Source organism: Micrasema longulum, unplaced genomic scaffold (assembly GCF_059751315.1).
Source record: "Micrasema longulum isolate JH-2025_06_02 unplaced genomic scaffold, ASM5975131v1 h1tg000271l, whole genome shotgun sequence".
Taxonomy (NCBI): domain Eukaryota; kingdom Metazoa; phylum Arthropoda; class Insecta; order Trichoptera; family Brachycentridae; genus Micrasema; species Micrasema longulum.
In genome coordinates this window covers 1,533,805-1,556,467 of record NW_028277475.1, presented here as the reverse complement: position 1 = coordinate 1,556,467, position 22,663 = coordinate 1,533,805, and the positions used below count along the sequence as shown (strand labels likewise).

The 22,663-nt window shown below is 32.0% G+C and overlaps 1 protein-coding gene across 2 annotated transcripts in view; it reads right to left on the bottom strand.

Annotated features, from left to right (window-relative positions):
- Positions 1–22,663, bottom strand: part of LOC148283028 (uncharacterized) — a 358,248-nt gene that overhangs the window by 254,457 nt on the left and 81,128 nt on the right. Inside the window, exon 3 of one of the 2 annotated variants that reach the window (XM_088224213.1) lies at positions 3,131–3,200. In XM_088224213.1, coding sequence (XP_088080339.1) covers positions 3,131–3,144 — 14 coding nt within the window. In that variant the 5' untranslated portion in view covers positions 3,145–3,200. The remainder of the gene's footprint in view (positions 1–3,130; positions 3,201–22,663) is intronic. The other variant, XM_088224214.1, reaches the window with a different exon arrangement.

Here is a 22,663-nt window from a genome sequence, read left to right as displayed (position 1 = left end):
GAGAAAACCTATCAACCACCTTATCGATCGGTATTACCAGTTGGGGCCTTTCTTGTAAAACCAACATTAAAAAAATTTATCTTTACAAACCTAGAGTTAATAAGGAAGAGGTACCCGAACTTTTTAAAAAGCAAGGGTGCCTGTCCGTAAATGCTATTCTATGGCTCAAATTTGTTGCTAGATACCGATTTGATAGTAACTACCAGAAAAGGCATTTACATTCACATAATACAAGGCTAGCACAACTTGAAAGCTTGTCAGTACCGAGGTTTGTAAACAAGTATGGCCAAAGAACACTTCATTATACAATTACTAAAATTTTTAATAAGATTCCTAAAATGATTTTTTTTTAAATGTTGAAAAAGCTTTTAAGAAAAAAATAATTAAATGGTTAATGTGTAACAAAGCTTTATATTGATTATCATTTAATGTCATCTATTTTCGTTTTAATAAATAAATTTTGTGTGAAAATTAGGTATGCTCTTAGTTCTTAATAATGTTAATAATAATAATAATAATAATAATTGGCTGATGTATATAGCGCCATTTTTGTAAAAAATCACCTCAAGGGCGCTTTACAATTGTATTTCTAAACTTACATTCTAACTAAACTTAAGTGATGTATCATTTTTCCAGATTTAAAATTGAGGGTATGATAGTCTAAAGAAGTGGGATTTTAGTTGGGATCTGAACTGACTGGGACTGTCGATGATTCGTAAGTTTGAAGGCAATTGGTTCCAGGCGGAGGGGCTGGCGGCAGCAAAAGCACGATCTTCAAATCTAGTGTTTGGGGAGCGCCGGATTTAGGAAAGTTTTCCTCTTCCTGAATCAAATGCTGACCTAAGAGTAGATTTTCTTTGACATGTATTTTCCCTAATACAAAGGTCCGATAGGTATTTTGGAGCCATTTCATGAAGGGATTTGAATACTGTCTAGCACAGCTTGTATTTTGTTCTCTTTGGGCTTTTTAACCAGTGCAAATCTCCAATATGTTGTGAGATGTGAGAATATTTTTTACTCCCGTAATAAGCCTTGCTGCTGCCTGGATACTTTTTAAATTTATATAATTTCTCTAACGTTTCTCTTTGTAAAGGAAAAATAAGAAACCTGCTGACAAGCCGGTTTCATGATTTAGTGGGTTTCATTATTTTTCCTTTTATATTTTATGTTCATGTTTTTACATTCTTTGAGAAAGAAAAAAAAATATAAAAATTGTTAAGAACGCTCCGGCCTAAAATCCAAATTTACAAATATGTAAAAATTTCAAAAAACAATAAAAAACAAACAAAAAAATATAAATGTAAGTACTATACGGATTTATTGCTGTTTTGACGTCACATTCATTCTTCAAATAGCAAGGATAAATATTTTTCGTATTAAAAAGCTGTGTATTAAAAAAAAATTGAGACATATCGAGTCTTGTATTCTATGAAAACTAGTGTGACATCTCAGCCACTCTAGAGTCAAAATTATATGAGAAAGTAAAATCTAAAACTCTTTTACAAAGATTTAGACCTCTACATTATTGTACCCTTATTCGTACCGAATAGTCCTTAGGACACCCAATCAAAACACCAAATGCAGCGTATCTCGATCATCTGCATGGAGGTAAGGTGATCAATCTTACACTTCAGGCACCGGTCCAGGAGTAATGAAATATTTTATTTAAAATCCATTATACCCTTTTCACACACAGGGCACCACATTGGTGCACCAATCCCAAAGTATTTTGATCATTTTTGTGACATGATAGTGATCAGTTTTTTACTCCGGGTGCTAATCCGAGGACAATAAAATATATAGGTGTAAAAACACCTTTAAATGAATATTTCGGTAGGTAAACGTGCAGTAGCTCAATCACAAATAACTATCAACGTGCTAATAAGCGACGCGATTACAATTTCTCACCATGGTTGTTTATCGTGTGCGCGGACACAATGGAACATCCGTGAACACCTAATATTAAATGTCAAAATATTTACGTTTCGCGACGTATAATCCTGCTGCGCAATCACATATTTGAATTTCTCCGGTGTAAACATGGGAAATATTCAAAAACTGATATTTTTATTTATTTATTTATTATTTATCACGCTATTTATTGCATTTAGCCGTCGGTTGACAATCCAAATGTCAAGAAAGACAGTCGCCGTAGTAATTTTTAATTTTTTGTTCACTTTTTTGTATTAGATACTCCTTACTATTTTGCAAATGTAATATATTGTATTATTTTTTATAGTAAACGCCGATTTTTTGCCAATGAACTGTATTTATTTACGAGGAAAACAAAAGAAAAAACCGACAGGAACGTTGACTTAGAGATTACACACGCGCTGACTTGTGACTGCGATAACCATCACTCCCTCTCACTTCTGTTTAATATACTTCATAGTCCTAACGCTCCTATATACCTGTGTGAAAATATTCAACGCTTATCAGTTCATGGTTTACCTCTTCGTTCTCATTCTCAAGGCACTCTCTTAATACCCATACACAATTCCTCTTTCTTCTCTAACTCATATAGTGTCCATGCGGCTCGACTGTGGAATCATCTCCCATCCACCATCAAAGATGTTACTACATTATCTCTGTTTAAATCACGTCTAAAGAAACATCTCCTTTCTCTTCCTTAATCTCTCCTCCTTTCCTTTTTCCTCTTTCCGCTTTTTTCCTTTTTCCCATTGAGTAATAGTTTTGATTTAAGGTAATTTATAAACAAATACGTTTATTTCTATTTTTATATATTTTTAACTTTTTAATATTTTTTTTCTTTTCTATTGAATATGTTCTGTAACTTGAATTATAAAAATAAAACTTTTATTTTATTGGTTGGTTGGAAGAAATTGCCATTTGGCAATAAGCCCGCCAATGTACAAATAACATTATGTACAAAAAGTTAAATAAATAAATAAATAAAAAAAATAACTTAAGCCTGTTCATTATTGTTCATTGTGATCACTCAAATGCTTTGCATGTTTTTAAGCACGTCGATAGTTATTAGTGATTGAGCTACTGGTTATTTAATTGACCACCAGGCGAACTAGCGTAAATAAATCAAATATACTATTATTTGGATGATTTAGAACTAAAAATTATGTAAATAATAGTGCAAAAATTATATTTTACTTACCTTTCTGAATCCATTTTTGAAGCTGAATTGTTGTCTCTTTTATTCAGTAAAGGCCGATCACGGAATACTTCTGAAAATAAATAAATCATTGATTAATAATGGTATAATTATCATAATAGTAATTAACCCTGAAAAGGGTGTAAGATCTCGTTTAGTAAGAATAAAGACATGAATATATTTTTATTTTCAAATTTCAATTTCATGTAGCGTTTTTTTTTCGTATAACTCTGCGTGCTGCTTTCTTCGTACTTTTCACCATGAGTTTGGTGATTTGTATGAAAATCTATTAACATTTTTCATAAACCTTCTTCTTCATACTGTTTGCCACTATACGTGTAGATATTAGAGAAAAAATTATTGACATTTCGCAGAAATCATAGTTATAAAATGTCCTCTAAAACCTGACTTAAATCTATCAGATGTTATAACATTATTTTTTTTCTTACAGTTTAGAAGTGATTTCTATGTTAGTTTGAACATAAATAAGGTTCGATGGGGTTTTTTTTATCAGTATGGGAAATAAATATCAGTTGCAAATTCATACTGGAATTCGTTTTATTTTATTAACAATTATAATGAGAACGTTTATATAACACGCATACATTTTATATATTGGGTCACAGGTCAGTTGGCATTTGACCTTAAATAATAAATAAAAAAAACGAAAGAAAGCAGACGCTCTGACGAGAGTCGAATGAAATTTTACGCGGAATTACAGATTGTAACCTTACGGATAAAAATATTTGCCACAAAAATTAATATCTAACCATTTACCGACTTTTTATTTCTACCGGTTTCGAGACATACCCGCCTCTTTGTTAAGATCGGGTTGTGGTCCCGTGGCTAGTGTCTCGGATCCTACTTTACCCCAACTTGATTTCCATTTTCAACTTATTTACAATTCGTTAAAAATGGCCCTCAAAATTAAATATCTGGGTTAGTCATAAGAACGCAAATATTTCTTTTTCAATAAAAAAAAAAATTTAAAAAAAAGATGCTCACCACACTAACTAGGAAATTCTAAAATACACTTAAACCTTCACCATTACCTTAATATTTACGAAACATGATATAAAAATATCCGTTTTATGTAAAATAAAATTTGTTTTAAATTTTAGGTTCAAAGCTCATTAATTCAATTACTCTTATTAAATGACCCTTTACTTATCTACTCTGTTGTGTCAATCAATGTTTCCGCGTGCACAATAAAATTTTAGAGAAATTAACAGGTTGCTTTTTTTTACCTTACATTTGCGTTTTGATTATATTTTTTCCCATCGTGCAACATTACGCGGCGACTTCGAGAATGCGCGCGGCGAAAGTGGGTCTAAGTGGGGGAATTATTGGACACAGGCCGATGTATTCAAATATGATTCTACGCTCCTTCTGGACTATTCTTAATTCTATGGGTCTTACATTAATATTTACTAACATTAGTTAAGTTCATCGTGATCGTAGAATAACGACGGATACACGAAAAATGCGAAATCGGCTTTCTTTTATGCTTAATTTTGAAAAGGGAAATTGGAGTTTTTAGTTATAGGTTTAAAAATAATTTATAATATATAACTAACCGATGTACCTACCGAGTGATATATTTTTGTACTTATTAAGTTGTGACATAAAGTTTCAAAAAGTTTAATTAAACTGCTCTCTTGTAAAATTGATGAAAATCACATGCGTCGTTGTTCTACAATCATGACGAAATGTTTGACTATGAAAGTAATGCTGGATATTGACACTCTTCAAAGTGTGTCCTCTGCTTTAATCCACTGTGACTTATTGTAGGCTGGGGAGGTGGTGCGGAATCCATTTTAAAGCCTCTAACAATTTCGCAGAAATTATTGCTTAGAATTATATTCCGGCGTCCTCCAACATATCCATCAGAACAGTTATTCCAGTGCATGAGGGTACTGGATGTGAGGCTGCTTTACCTTTAAAGAAGCATTGGCACACTTCTGGTACCTTTTCTATATCGCACCGAGAGTATTTAATATGTTGGAAGAGCGTGTTAAGCTCTTGAGGACTTAAATCTATTTTCCAAAAAAAAAAACAGGTCTGGATTTTCCTTAGAGAGAGGGATTTGAGTGAGTAAATCCTTGATGGGTTTTCAAATATTTCAGTTGGTTATATTTAAGTTTATTTTTTATTTTTTGATGTATTTTAAATATTTTTAACTTTATTATTGCGTACTATTTTTTGTATTTGATATGCCATGTATTTTAAAATTATGTTTTTTGTTATATGTAGCAAATATTGTGGTATATTGAGTGTTTAAAATGTACTCGTATACATAAGTTCGTCTCAACTCAACATGGGACTTTGATTCCATAGAGTTGGGACTTGTGTCTCAATAAATGTTAAATAAATATATATTTTTGTCCATAATATTTTGAGATTGTTCAAATTTTTGTAGACATGGACTGGATTCAACTCCCTGGGGAACTGTTTATATTAACACATTACAACAGAGATAAAGAACATTTGAGAGAAGGTAATATAGAAGTCTAGGCATCTACAGGGCTTATGACCTGTCAATGGCTGGTTTAAGTGGCCACTTTTAACATATTATTTTTCTTTTAGTAGCGTCGCTATTTTATCGACGCCGACGCAACGCGAAAAATTGAAATCGAAAATTTTATAGTGCCAATATTTACATTGAAAATATTTACATTTTACATGAAAATATTTACATTTATAAATTGTCCCATTATTTTCCAAAATAAACAATTTTTTCTTTTTACAAATTTATATGCTTATATTCAATATTTACATTGTAAAATAAATATGGGTCTTGCGTGATGCGTGTTACGCCTTCAATGTAACAAAGAGTACCTAAGTTGTAATATTATTTCAATGAGAACAGCCACATGTATGCAGATTTAATTGTCACACGCACGCAACTACATGGTTACAACTTGTATATTTTGCGTGCTTCACGTTTTTAAAATTTATTATTCATCATAACAAACGATACAATTGTCATCAAAATTTACGATTATTGAATATTACGAATGGGAGAGGTGACCAAATTTTACGGTTTGTTTATTTATTTACTTAATGGTAGTTTATTACACATTCTTTGAGACGTAAGTCCCAACTCCATGGGACTAAAAGTCTTGAGTTGAGTTTGACACAGATACATAAGTTTATCATCACATCCTGAATAAATATAAGTTTTATAGTGAGAAGATCTTTTAATATAATTATGTATCCCCGTACTGCGGGCCAACTGTTTGTGACACCTGATTTTTATTTTTTTTATTACACTTCGACCGGTTTCGAGGTTACTGCCTTATCGTCAGGAATTTAACTAACTTATAATTACACGCGTTGCTATTTATAAAATAAAGTATTGTATGAAAGAGACAGAAAATTGAAAGAAAGAGAGAGAAAGAAGATTAAATAAATCATCACGGGAATAGTTTTAAAAGAGGACTCGAATTTAAATTTAATTGATTATTTATTATTTGAAGTTTTTGAATAATAGCTTTACTTATTTCTAATCGTTCTAAATTATCTAAACGAAAACCATTTTTATTGACATGCAAAATTTCCACACACGTTTCTTGATTAAATTCATGGTTTTCGGATATAAGATGATTTGCGAATTCTGAAAAATTATTATTACTCAGACATCTTATATGTTCTTTGATTCTAACTTTAAATTTACGTGAAGTTTTTCCGATATAGAAATTTGGGCAATTTAAACAATATAATTTATAAATTCCCGAATGATTTAATTTATCATCCTTATCTTTACAATTTGTTAATATTTTACCTATGTTATTATTAGTATAAAAAGCTGGTCTAATATTGTTAGGTAAAATTTTTGCTATATTATTAGAAAATGAATTAATGTACAAAATTCTACGCCAGTTCTCATTTTTATTGGAAATATTTTGGGAACTGTATAAGTATTTTTTTCCTATAGTTTAATTTAAGTTTTTTATTCAAAATATTGTCAATTAAATTTAGTTCATAGCCATTATTGAAAGCAATACTCTTTATAGTATTTAATTCTAAGTCAAAATTATTTTTATTTAGTGGTATTGAAGTAAGCCGACGTATCATTGAATGGAAAGCAGAGTGTTTATGTGATAAAAGATGATTAGAAGATTTATGGATGACCGTATCTGTATATGTCGTTATGATTTATTTTATCTTCTTTCTCTCTCTTTCTTTCAATTTTCTGTCTCTTTCATACAATATTTTATCATATGAATAGCAACGCGTGTAATTATAAGTTAGTTAAATTCCTGACGATGAGGTAGTAACCTCAAAATCGGTCGAAGTGTAAAAAAAAAATTAAAGTGGTTTATACAAATTCATAAACAAATAAGTGTAAAATGTCATACCACAAAGTAAAAAATGTTTTTGATAACAATAATATTTAATTTTGTATCAAAATAAACCCCGAAATCCTTAATAATGTTATCTTTAAAGTTTTAGAAACGTTAACTATGTTCTACACAACTAGATGGCGCCCAAAGCGTGAGACCAAATTCACAACGCACCAAGTTTCGTACTTGTGTGTCTATTGAATCCCGACTACAATGCATTTTTTCATCTCCACATTTAATTATGCAACGATTCGACATGATTACGCAATGGCCGCTGTTTTTTTCTTCGCTGTTCTGTTCGTAAACAGGAAATGGCTAGAAAAATAACGAATCCATTGCAATTCGTTCAGTCGCAATCGGTGTTATATTGTACGACTAATTGAATCCACGTGAACGTCACAAAAATTTCCCCAACGATATTAAAATTAATAATAATAATATAATCACTAGATCCTCAACACATAAACAACTTAAACAAATACAAACTAATACCACTTTCGGACAAAGGGATTTTGAGTATTATTCAATTAAAATCTATAACCTTGATATAGATCGAAAGTACCGCTGTGCCAAATCCATCAATTCTATCATTTCTTTTATAAAAATAATTATTGTGAACGCGTCTATCTTTAAAAAAATACCGTTAGATTTTTTATGAAGCAACAATGACTCGAATTGCGCCTTTCGCAGGGGTCGTTGAAGCTATGTAATAAAAGTCTGTCCGCTCAGGCAATCGGGAGCCTATTGTTCTTGCCGAGAAGGTACCCCCAAGAACCGGCCACATGTAAATATTGGTAAAGCTCAGGACACTTTTAAAAACGCGAATAATAATAGTTTAAAATAATATTTATATTTTAAAATCCATGAAATCCAAATCACTTTATTTCCATGAACAAAATATTTATATTTTACAATTTTTATGAAAATTATAACGGCAACCATCACGCCGTTTCTCCGTAAAAGTAGGTAGAGAGGATGGAACGCCACGTCACTCTATCTCGGCATATAGACTTCGCTTCCTCTACCTTCATACATATTCTCGTGCACGCTTGCCGATTATTCCGATCCTTATCATAAGTTAATTATAAGACTAGGTTAATTTAATATTTAAGTTTAGTAGAATAAGTTAGATTTTAAGAACACCATTTGGCGGGAAAGAAGGAATTTGGCGGGAAAAGAAGACCGCCCCAACCGAAGCGTGCGCCCGCCAATCAGAGCGACGAGACCAACCGGGAAGGGGGGACATCTTAAAGATGATAAAAACCGTGACGCCCGCTTCCCGGACTCTCTTCTACGGAAACTCTCTTCTACGGAAACACTCTCTTCTACGAACTCTCTTCTCTAAAACTCTCTCTCCGGACTCTCTTCTCCTGCGTCAGTTGTCCTTAAGGGTCACGGGCGGGTGCCTTGCCATCCCCGTGGCCCAGTCAGCAGCCCAGTCAGCAGCCCAGTCCGCAGCCCAGGAAAGAAGCCACCGCGCTGGCTAACCAGCCCTGACGCCGCAGCCCCAACGCTGTCGCCTACGACGCAAACCACGCGCTCACGTCGCCGCACCACGGTGACGCAGCCCACGCGCCCACGCGCCAACGCGCCCACGCCGCTGCGCTCATGACGAGCCGCCCACGTCGTGCGTCCCTCCACGCACCCGACGTCACTTCTCATGCCCCGCCATGGGACAGGAAGCCACGCCGCCGCTCATGACGAACCGTCGTCGCGGCACACCTCACCGCAGCTGGACGCCGCCGTCCCAGCTACCCTTGTCGCCGCAGCCAGATGCTGCCTCCCCCTACGATGCACCACACCGCCGCCCCATCGCGTCCTGTGCCCACGCCACACGCCAAGGACCCACGCCGCCTTCGCGTCACCACGCCGCGCGCCGCATCAGGGCGTAAGGTTAATTTTAAGTTTATGGTTTAAGTAGGTTAAGGCTAATTCTAAGTTAGGTTAGTTATTGTTTATAATTTATTTTAAATACATTTAATATCCACAATTTATCTTTATTCCTTTCTTACCCCTCCACATTGACATAATTAAACTGAATGCAACTTGAATCAAATTGTTATTCTTTACGAATAACTGGCGCCCGACAAAACCAAACATCTCTCGATCTCTCTTAATTAATGATTTATTTATTTTTCTCTAATTTTTATTTAATTTTATATATTTTTAATTACGTTTTCGAGGTTTTCAACCTACTTCCACTATCTATCAAAGCAATTAGTAATGAGAAAATGTTTAAAAAGGCCATAAAAAAATTGATAGTGGAGCTAGGTAGAAGTAAAATGGATTGTCTCATTTGCCCATACCAATATTGAATCAACTGCTCCACAACTGTATAGCTTATGTTAGATTTTTGTTATTTTAATTGTGTGTTTTGTAATATAAATAATATAGATGTACATAAATACCTTGTTTTTAAAACTGTCTGAATATTTGTTAATTATGTTTGTTCTTCTTTGTTTATTCTCAAATGTAATTTAAAAAAACTAAATTGTTAAGTGTCCTCGGCACGGGAAACCCCAGAGAGGTCACATTATTTTTATTATTAATTATAGTTTGTAAGCGAAAAATATGAATAAATAAATAAATAATATTTTATTACCGAATTAGATGATGCGATAAATCGTACCACTGGTTGTATTTTTTTTATACGATTTATTTCGTTGATTTTTATTTTATTTTTATTTTTATTGGAAAATAAATATTTGCGTTCTTATAATTTACTCAAATATTTCATTTCGAGTGCCATTTTCAATGAGTAATAAATGACTCACTATTAGGAAGGAAGCATTTTAATAATTAATCAAAAGATTTACGGAAAGAAATAAATTGCGAAACATTTCAGAATAAATGAAAGAAAAGCTTCCTTACATAGTTAGCATTTACTGTATTTTCATAATAAAATGTATTTCAGTATATATTTTTAAAAATTTATTTCAACAGAGAGGGAAAACATTTTTGAGAAGGGAATATGGAAGTCTGGGCATTTACAGGGCTTGTGACCTGTCATTGGCTGGTTTAAGAGGCCACTTTACACGCTGTGTAACATTCACCATTCTGCCCATGTTTGAACATCCACATTTCCTCAACTCTTCCATCTGTTGACTTTTGTGAAGTAAAAGAGCTGAAACCTTTATCACGTAAGTGAGATTCATCCGGCTGAACCAAATCACCTACTAGGCAACGATGAACAACTCCCTAGGAAGGAAGTCCAGCCAGTCTGCAAGCATTTGGACATACTCAAACATTGTTTTATTTTGTAAAAAATTTGTTTGTTCTTTTACAATTTATATATTACTTTTTTTACGTTGAAGGTATAAACATTTTTACATAAAAGATGGGTGTCCTGTGCCATGGGAGACATTTTTTATAATTTTGAAAGATATCTTATTAAACATTATCAAATCATAATATGTAACTCATGTCATGTAAATGTACGTTTATTATGTACATATGTATATGTAATATATGTATATATATGTGCCTGTATACATTAAACAATTTTGTTTTTTTGTTTCATAATTTTTCAATTTTTAATTGTGTATTTATTTATTATATATTTTATTTTTTCATGTATTTTTGTTATGCACGGATCAGAGTTCGAACCCCACTCTACCCCAATCTGATTTCCGTTTCCTTATAGTGAGTTATTTACCACTCGTTAATAATAGCCACCAAAATTTAAATATTTGGGTAAATTATAAAAACGCTAATATTTCTTTATTTTTTCCAATAAAATAAAATAATGTATCGGTTCTACAAAATTAATTTTTAGCTCTTTGTAATTTTTATCGCAATCTTCAACTAAATGTAGATTTTAACCGTGTTTAGTTTATAAATATTGATGATTAATATATTGTTCAATGATCAGATTGAAGTTAATATTAGGGTTTTCATGTTTTATAATGTTTGTACTTATTTCAGACCAAATAAAACATTTTAAAATAAAAAAGATGCTTTATGTATTGTTGCGAATTAAGATCAATGTGTGGCTAACGTAATAACAATATTGCAAAAATGTGTTAACCCCCAATAGACGCTTTCTTTCCCAGAATTACCGACAAGTTTTGTTTATTACAAACGGCAGGTAACTTTTTGTAATTTGGGGATTCATATTGATAGTTAATACCAAGGCATTTTTAACGTCTAATTTAGTACATGAAGCATTTATTTCAGTTTTTTCACTTAAAAAAATATCATGTTGATAGTTCTACATTTAAACCGATTAACATTGTTTAAAACATTTTTGCGTTACTGTTATTACAAAGGTACTCTTTTATAAGATATTCTATAAAAATGTATTATCCCACTTTTTGGTTGAGCCTTTATATTAAAAAAGTTATAAATGTAAATATTTTATCACCTTTTTTGTTCTATTAAGTACTTTTTATATATTAAACATAACAGCCAAGCTAAATTATTAATCGTATTTTTGAAAAATGCGCCTGACGTTAAACAAATTATTTTAGTTTGTGGTAAACATCAATTATCTTAGTTAGGGTGTGGCTTAACACATTTTGGCATAAAACCATCCAATTATTATTCTACTAGTACGCATTGATAAATAAACGTGCATTTTTTTTTATTTAATTTCTTTTTTAAACTGTATAAAGGGTGGTTCCGGTGTATAACGTTTTACAATTACTTGATGACAACTTAGGGAAACATCAAAGTACGTATATTTAAACATAGAAAAATGTTTCTCAACGCGAGACACATCCAAAGGCGGTTTTTTATTACCGTTTACAAGGAGATTAATCATTTGATCTGTCAAGGTTGTCTATTCTGTCAGACTTCCACCTACTAGTAAACTAGATCCGATACTTTCAAAATCAACTCCAAAATTGAAATGCCAAGTTCGAAAACATTTCGGTCTTAAAGTGATACACACATTCAATTATTCAATTATTCAATTCAATTTCAATTATTCAATTAATTTATTTCAAATAATTCATACATTACAAACTAAAATTTGATTCGTACATATTTATTTATACATCAACGGTTCAAAGAACCTTTTACAAAAAAAAATAATACAGAAATAATCACAGCAGTGCACAATAATCATGAAGTACGTAGTATGAAATAATAGAATAATTAAAACTAAAAAAAATACTGAAGATATACTACAAAAAACAAAAAGTAAAAAAGAAACATAACATCTCTAAATAAAATATAACAATAATCATAAGAAAATATTATGTTCTAAATATAAATATAACACAGTAAAGTTGAGAATAACTAGATAATAATAGTAAAATCATACAACAACATTAGTATTTTTAAAAATATAAGTTTTTTGAACACTAAAATAAAAAAAATAATAAAACAACTTAAATTAAATTAACTAAATTTACCTTTATTTAGTGAAATCATCTTCATCAGTTGGTTGGAAGAAGTTGCCATTTGGCAATAAATCCACCAGTGTACAATTTAAATGATGTCTAACATGTTAAATAAAGAAATAAAAAATCACGTATTCCAGGAATTTGATAAATAAATGTGTGACAGGATTACGAATGTTGAAATCAGGGGAGAATGCAAATTTGAGAATTATTTATAATTGATAAGATTAATAATAGGTCACTTAAAGATCGTACTGTACTTGTATCGTAAACTATTAGTTTTCTACCGTATTCTATCGTATTCTACCGTATTCTATCGTATTCTACCATATTATACGGTAGAATACATTTCTTACAATAAACTACCAATGGCCTTGCATTTCTAACACATATATATGGTGACATTTTCTTCAACCCTTACTTTTTATCCATTTACTCGTCATCTTCTTATATGATGATAAGAGATCATGTCTTCTGCCACTAAATTGGCTTGAAACTAAAATATAACCGTTGCATGCATCGGGTGTAACGAATCTATGAATTTTTGATGCACGGCAAATTATTCGATTTCTCGCTATGCATTGTCACTTTTTACTTGCCTCTGCATTCTAGTATGCGTAGAAAACTGCATCTCGGAATGCACCGTACGGAAAACGTAATCACAGCAAAATCGGCCAACCGTCCTCGACGGAAACTCATTACATTACTCGCTTCAGAAAGTTCTCACAGAGTTCAAAATCGCGTGCAATTTTCTCAGAATGAACGTGATTTTTTTTTAAATATGGCATACTTTAAAAATATATTTTTCCTTTCATAAATTCATCATCATTCCCCTTCTCGCACCCAGTGGTGCATAAGGCACTGTTAAACTGTTAGTTTAAAAAAAGTATATTGTCAAGTGTCCTCGGCACGGGTAACCCCATTGAGGTCACATTCTTTTTATTATTAATCGTTGTTTAAAATGGATTTTTCGATCATCTCATATATTTTAATTAATTTATTGGACCAAAATAACTTTACAACAAAAAAAAATATTTTAGGCGTTTAATTTTGATAACGTGAATGTTGGGTGAACCGTCTTACGTATCAGGTGCCAGTCCAGGATCAATAAAATATTGCAGTTTAAAAACTTTTTTTTTTCACTCGCAGTTTTATAATGTAGAGAGGTTCTTAATTTTAAGTCCCGACTAGCTAGAAATTTACAGTATCTAGGGCAAGACCGTCTGTGTTAGATGTGTTTTTTTCATTTGATGTTGCTAAAAAGTTTAAATTAATATTAGTTATATAACAGAAAATTAATAAGAAAACATATCAATAATAATAAAACATAAAACTAAAATACATATTACAAAATATACTAATAATAACCAAAAAATTAAACATAAATGTAAATATAATTATAATGAAAATTAAAACAATCTTAGTTTACTGAACATTAAAAAAAAAAAAAAAATTAATCAATATTTCACGTAAATCCTGCCAGGAATCGAACCTAGCGCTTTAAGAATATTAGGATATTTGCCTGTGCCCCGATGAACGGACGCAGCAGCCTCCTATAACGAGCGTCTTGAGGATGCGGCGGTGGACCTGGCTTGAACACGTGCTGCGCATGCCTCAGTAGAACCTAAGCCCAAGTTGCCTCTTCTTTAAACCCGTAGGCTTACGCTGTCTTGGAAGGCCGTCGATGACGATTTTTCGACTTTATTCGGCGAAAAGGGGCGCTGGTATGACATGAAAGGAGGCGAGACTTCTGGCTGGCGATAGTCTCCTGGGCCCCGATTACAATTGGAAGTTAACGAATGTTAACTTCTCATTGTAATCGGGGCCCTGGGTACATATTCTGATGGGAAGTAAAAATTTATCTTCAATTTTATCTACTAAGTAAAATCAAGTTTTCTGTATGAAAAGCAGAATATGCATACATTTTTCTCTTCTTAACATATTCTTTTATAGGTTACCGACGAAGATACTTTAAATGTTTGTGTAAATATACTCATTTTATTTTATTTATTTATTTTATTTTATTTTTTCAAGAATTAACGGTACAAGCGCCTTTTACATTACATACATACATAAGTATTTACAGTGGAGTATATACAGTAACAACTTTTTCAATGCTTAGAAAGAACATAATTAAAATATTGATTCCACACTAAAATGTTTTACAAGTAATTGTTTATAAGCTGGAAATTGCAATAAAAATATGTCACCTAAGTCCGAATGTTTATTACCCAGCGCATGTAGACGATTCAGTACTGAATTGCTAGAATATATTGAGATATGATTGTTGCAGTGATAAAGTTGAACTAGCCTAGTCACTCTAACTGGTACTTTAAAACCAATGAGGGCCAAAATTTCAGGGCTGTCCAATACTGAATTAACGATTTTACATAGAACTAATAAATCATTAAAAGTTCTCCTGTCCCTTAATTTAATCAAATTTAATATATTTCATTCATAATTATAGTTACGAAATTCATTACGTATTCCTAATTTAAAATTAACATATCTCAAAAACTTATTCTGAACTCTTTCTATGGTAATTTGGTGAGAGGCATAATAAGGGCTCCATATTGTAGAATTATACTCCAAGATGCTTCTCACCAAGGAGGTGTATAAAATTTTTAAAGTGTTTATATTTTTAAAGTCCTTAGTGATGCGCAAAATAAACCCAAGCGTCTTCAAAGATCAAGATTTTCGTACACAAATATCAGTTTATCTTTATAGACAGTCGAAGATAACTTTGCTAACTTCCCATTGTCCCCTGAGAGGACACGGGACAACGACTATTTTATAGGACATCATTATCACCATCATCATCATTTCCTTTCGGCACCCAATGGTGCATTGGCAAACCAACCGCAGTGTATCTTGATCATTTTTGTCACATGAAGGTAAGATGATCAGTCTTACGCTTCAGGCACCAGTCCAGGGACTATAAAATATTCTGGTGTGAAAACACCCTCTTGAATAAATATCTCGTATCAACCATGTCGGTAATCGAACCCGAGACCTCTCGCATGGTAGGCAAACGCGCAGACCATTACACCACGAGGCCATAGGACACCTAGAACAATGGTACAAAAGTATACCACCGGTATAATTAAGATATTTATTTTCGTACATTTTCAAGAAACTGTCGTAAAATGAGGACGTTTAGTGGTTTTTAAATTTTTTAAATTTTTTAATAGACTCTTAAACTGAGCCAGAAAATATTTTTTCAATTTTTATGTATCGGAAATTTTCCACAACTCTCTTATCATTGGTTGATTCATATGAACTAGTGACGTATTCAAAGTAGTTCGTTTTTATTATTTTTTTCGTACATTTTCATGAAACTTTGCCGATTCATTTAAAGCTCTAATTTTTACCGCGCATAAGACATCATTTTTTGTATGCAATTTCCCGTAGGGCTGAAGTTTATCATTATTCATTCATATTCGTTTCGAATATAATTTAAAAAATAATTCGGAATGCAGTACTTTAAAATAGTGGCCAAGATTCACAAACGTATCCCCTAAATTGAGAAACAATAGTATTTGAAGTAAATATGTTGACATAAGGAAATTTTTTAGCAACATAATACACGTGTCGGGATTATAAATGCCAACAATCAATGTTTGGGAAAATATTCGAAATTAATTACCTGTGAAAACTGACTCCTTTAACAACTTTGACGCTCTGACTGCTGCAACTAAACATACTGCAATTCACCGCAGTCGATTTTTATTTATTATAACGTAAATATCTAAGTTATTTACAAACAAATCCAAGCACAGCGACAAAAGCATTCGATAGAACCGTTATTCGTATGTTGTCAAACAAACAAAATGGCCGCCAATTTGTTGCTAACCAATATCGCTTACGTTCTATGAAACATAGTGATATGGCTTCTTTATAGGTTGACGCATTATTACTCCGAGGGCCCAGCCTGTATGCATTTCAAGCTATTGTGGTTTTTATAAAATAACATTTTTTTTACTATTGAGAGAGATAAGCGCTTACTTAATCATACTGACGAAAAGTTTTGTTTTATTTATTGAACGTAAACTTAATATGACCTTGGCATAAACATTTTGCGGGTGTTAGAGGCTTACACGTTTAGTAAGAACTGCGGTAGCATTTTACGAGAGCTAAAATTCCCCCTTCACCAACTTCTCACACGCCACGCGCCTTGCCGAAAGTTGACGTTTGCTTGTTCTGAATGTTATTTGCGTTTAGAAGTCTATATTATTAATTACAGGGCGGAAAGTTTTGAAAAGTGGTAGGAGAAAGGTTTCAGCATTGACGTACAATAAAAAGGCATGTCGTTTTTGTACTAGCTACACCTAAAATGAAGTCGCTGTACTGACCGGGCAATACAAGATTTTCCGCCGAAAGCGAAACCGAATTTCTGCTTTTGTTCTAGTTTCGCCCGATAAAAGTCACTTCAAAACGCCCAAACTAAGGCGCTCTTATTGTCAAACCTCACGAGTTCATTCAAATAGTTAAATAAAATGCATTCATTTAATGGTTTATTTATTCGACACTTTATATACATGTACAATGTATATACATATAAGGGCGGGCATATTGCCTTACGGCAATTTCTTCCTACCTACCCAAACCGTTCAGTTTGAGAAAATTATAAATACATGGACATATTGAATCTTACAATTTTATACAAAAATTAAAATCAAAGATAAACAAAATAAATATATATATAATAAAATTAACACTATACTATGAAGCAAGGAGAGGGGATAGGAAGGAAAGAAAAAGGATAAAGGAACAATTTAAATATTTAGATAGTGACATTTCAATATTGAGTTAAATGTAAATAAAGAAGGGGCGTCTCTAACATTAGTGGGTAGATTATTCCACAATCGAGCGGCTACTATTGTGAAAGAGGAGGCAAGAAAATTAGAGCGATGACAGGGTATTAAAAGGATTCTCTCGTTACTAGAACGAAAAGATAGTCCATGTTGTGAAAGAGGTTGGATGAGCTCTCTCAGATAAACAGGCGAAATGGGATTATTTAAAATATTGTGAAGAAGTGATAGAATGTGAATGTTTCTTCTATGCTTGATACTGAGCCAGTGTAGTTGCGTGCGATACTCGGTTATGTGGTCAAATTTGCGAAGATTAAAGGTATAACGAATACAAATATTCTGCAATCAGAGTTAGCATCATTATTTATTTATCAATTATGAATAAATAAATAAATACATAAATAAATAGGTACATAAATCAATAAATAAATTACCTTTATGAATCATAGTACAGATCCCGGGCTTGAGAAAAATCACATTTAATTTTGGTGTGCTCAACAGGAAACGAACACGGAACCTTTCGTGCGAGGTTCCCAAAATAATATTTCATTTTAATACCTCCGGGTCGTGGTAAAAGATTATTTCGCTAGAAACTTTAAAAAAATGGCGTAATTTTTTTCGGATCCATTGGCTTGCCATAAAGTTAAACTTTGTCCCAAATTTTAATATTTTGTCATAAATAAACGCCTTGATCCTAAAATCCCAAATTTGATAAATTAATTCACCGGTGACTATAATTAAAATCCTTATTTTTCCTTAAAAGTAATAACTGTCAGCCGTGAGGCGGCGCGAGGTATAATATATATCGCGACATAAATGTCACATTAATCGCAATATAGGGTTACGACACGGTACAAATACAATCAATAATAACCGTGTCATATTTTTTTTAAGTTCCCAATCTGTGATTTTTAATCAACATTATTTTGAGGTATCACAGCGTCCTTTTTGTTTTTAGACGAATATCAGATTCGGATAAACCTCCGAAAAATATTACAGATAAAAATCAAATATGTAGATAATGTCATCATCATTTCCTTTCTGCAACTAAATGTGCATAGGGCACTGCATTTGTATACTAACCGCAGCGTATTTTGATATTTTTTTTCCTTAATTCAGGTTTGATGATCAGTCTTATGCTTCAGGTGCCAGTCCAAGGACACTGAAATACTGAAGTGTAAAACCATTATTAAAAACAAATATTTCATGTCAACCCTTTCAGGAATCAAACCAGTAGCTCAATCACAAATAATTATCGACGTGCTGAAACATGCTAAGCATTTGAGCGATAAAAATTAACAATAATGGACGTATTCGCGATCACAATGGAACATCCGTGAACACTTAATATTAAATGTCTACATATTTACGCTTTGCAACGTATAATCTTGCTGCGCAATCACGTATTTGAATTTCACCGGTGTAAATATGGAAAATATTCTAAAACTGCTATTTATTTTCATTTATTTATCATTTTTATATTTATTGCATTTAGCCGGCGGTTGGCCAAATGTCAAGAAAAGCAGTCGCCATAGTAATTGTAATTCAATTTTCACTTTTTTGTATTAGATACTCCTTACTATTTTACAAATGTAATATATTGCATTGTTTTTTTAAAGTAAACGCCTATTTTTCGCAAATGAACTGTATTTATTTACGAGGTAAACAAAAAACAACCCGACACGAACGTTGACTTAGAGATTACTCACGCGTTAACTTATGACTACGATAACTTGCATTTTCATTGTGATCGCTCAAATGCTGATCATGTTTTTAAGTACGTCGATATTTATTTGAGATTAAGCTGCAGATAGCTCAACACATCTGTGCAAAACTCGGCATAACAATGTAACCTTGCCTTTAGAATATTGGGGAATTAAATTTGCATTTGTGATTTTTCAATATACGAGGTTTGATAAAAAAAGTGTATTTTAATTTAGAATTTAAATACACAAGTGTAAGAACCTTTTACGCCCTAGGTTGGTTCACATGTTGAAAATGAAGAACTTCAGCCCTGCGCGAAATTGGATATAAAAAGGTTTTTTTGCACGCGGTAAAAATTAGAGCAATAAATTTTTGGGCAAAGTTTCTTGAAAATGTATGAAATAATAACAAAAAAGAAATACTGTGAACGACGTCACTAGTTCTTCCGAATCAACCAATGATAATATAGTTGTGAAGTGTGTGTTCCAGTTCCAGTGTTCCAGTTTACGGTAAGTCAACTGACCAATCGGCAGGACTGACCGAGAAGAAGGGGAAGGTAATATGAGACGTCACACACGGAGTAATTAAAAAAATAAAACACTTTAAGAAATCATAACGCTGAAAATACGACTTACATTTTTAAAGAAAAAACATTTTTGGCTGAGTGATAATTTATTGATAAAAAAAATAAATAAGAAAACCTCTAAACTTCCTCATTGACATATTTTTTACCTATTTGTTTTTTACTTTAAGTATCTCTTTTCTATAAAATAGGCTCTTTTAGGTTTTTGGTGGGTCATTCTGATGGTCCTTATTTCAATTTATTTAGAAAAGATAGTTGTTTATTACAAGTATTTTTATTATTTTATTTTATTTATTATATACACGGCCTAAGCCAATTAAAACAGTTACATAAAGAAACATAAATATAAGAAACTGAACAAAAAGAACATAAAACTATGTAGCTAAGACAAACAAGGGCAATGCAATAATGGTATACAATATATTTATAATAACGAAAGACTTCGAGCTAAACCATACCAATCTAACTTCATTCCAGACTGTTTTAGTCGCGAAAAGATCTATCCCAAAGAATTACAAGTCGTGTGACGAATTGACTTATATACACATTCTGGACATTGAGGCATCAAAATCAAAAGTTGTTCTTAGAAGATTGAATAAAAAGCAGATTTTGACTTCTGGGGACACGGTTGGGAACATGAAAAGAAATTGATTGCAACAGAGATGGGACATCACTTATAGCATTAAGTATTTTGATAATGCATATAAGGTCCATCTCAGTTCTACGTTTTTCCAATGAAGACAGATTAACAGATTGCTCTATTTCAAAATAGGAATAATTAACCCACCAATTACCAATTACTTGTATATTCGCATTATTTTTATGTGTGTACATTTTGTTATTCATTTTCATTTCTGTTTTTGTTTATACTATCATAATTTGAAAATGCATTTTACTTGTTTTCGGGCGAAGTTATCATGTTTTGGTAAAAAGCCCTAATAAAGAGAATAAATACTCATGTTATTAATTAATCTGCCAATTTTCGACACGTAGGTGCTTTTTAGCACACAAACTCGCAAGTCGCGTTTTGATGTGATCGGCGAATTTCACGGATTATTCTAAAGCGAAAATGACAAGACGCCCGACTTTTCGCTGATGGTACTAAAAGCCATACAAAAAATTCCGTTATGAAATATTTTGAGGATTGAAAAAAAGTTGCCATAAGTGTATTTTATTCAATGGTAATTACATAAATACAATGCCCTAACCCTATAATTCCCAATCTAGACGATCTTTTACAAACCGATAATCGGTAAAAGTGATTACAAACATGTTTATCACTCGGCGACTAGTTTATTATATTGTTTACATACCACTATAATTTATTTTTAAAAGTCGCCACCAGGGTAAAATTTGTCAATAAATTTTAAAACAAAGTCAGTTACATTTTGTCAAAAGTGTAATTTAGCTAAAGTTCAAAGGTGATTCCTTTATATATTTTTTTATTCGAAGTTATAATTGTTTTCAATTCTTTCATAATTATATAAGAAGATGTTCATAAGAGTCGTTATTTATTGTTTTCTTTACATTCTTGTATTTTAAAATCTTTTAAGACTGATGTAGCATATTGTTAAAATGAAAACTAAAGATATTTAAAAAAATAAAAAAACTATGATATTTTTTGTTGCCCATTAATAATGTGGAATATTTTTTTATTTTTAATATTTTTTATTTCCTTTTTTAACTACTTTAAAATAAAAAAATACCTTCTAATCTTTTATAAAATATTTTCTTTTCCCTTTCTTATTTTACACAAAAATATTATACCTGTCTATTTATTATGAGCAAAAAAATTCTTGTATACCCACGAACAGGCCATGCCTTCGTGGGATTTATGTTTACTATTTTGACTGTTAATATGTATTTCATTGCTATGTGATTATCATTTTTTAATACTCTGCTTTACCTTTTATGTATATTGTAAAAAAAACTAAATAATAATAATAATAATAATAAAACAAAAAATTCAACATTATATAAAAAAAATACGATTTGTTTTTTTTTCCGGTATTTGCATAAAAAAACATACATTAAAATTATAGGATATATAAAGATTGTTAAAAATAGGTTTAAATTCCGTGTATTTTTTTAACACTTTGAGTACCGGCCGAATACACATAGAATTTACCCTGTGCCTGGCCCATTTTTGTGAAATGTCATGCTTTGTGAAGGGTTTCTTAAAAGTGTCATAATTAATTAATAGAAAATACTGGGTTAAATTAATTGAAACTTCTCATATTTATATAAAACAGTTTAATAAAACATTTTTGTATGACATTGACCTTTATGGAGATCCACAAATTGCAATGTTCGCACATATACAGGGTCTCACTCCTTTTTTGTGCACTGTTGTCAATAAAATGCACTTTTTTAGACAGTTGGTAAACCACGTGAAAACACGGGACCGGGATTCAACGCAAGGTTATATAATCACGTGTTTACACCGCTCCGGGATACAAAGTGTTAATTAAACAGTGTTTACAAATAAATTAATAATAATCTACATTCTATTTGTAGACACTCAATAATTACGCAACTCAATGAATGACTGTATTCTCCAATCGTGGATGTAATTGAACGCATAAAAACAGTCCCAAGAAGGACGCTGGAGAAATTAGACGCGAATGAATTGAATTAAAATAATTGCATAAGCTGTGACGGTTATTACAAGTGAAAGTCGTTTTGTTATCGGGCACCGTGTAGTTCCGTGTACGGCCGGCACAAGGTTACCACGTGATTGCAGAGAG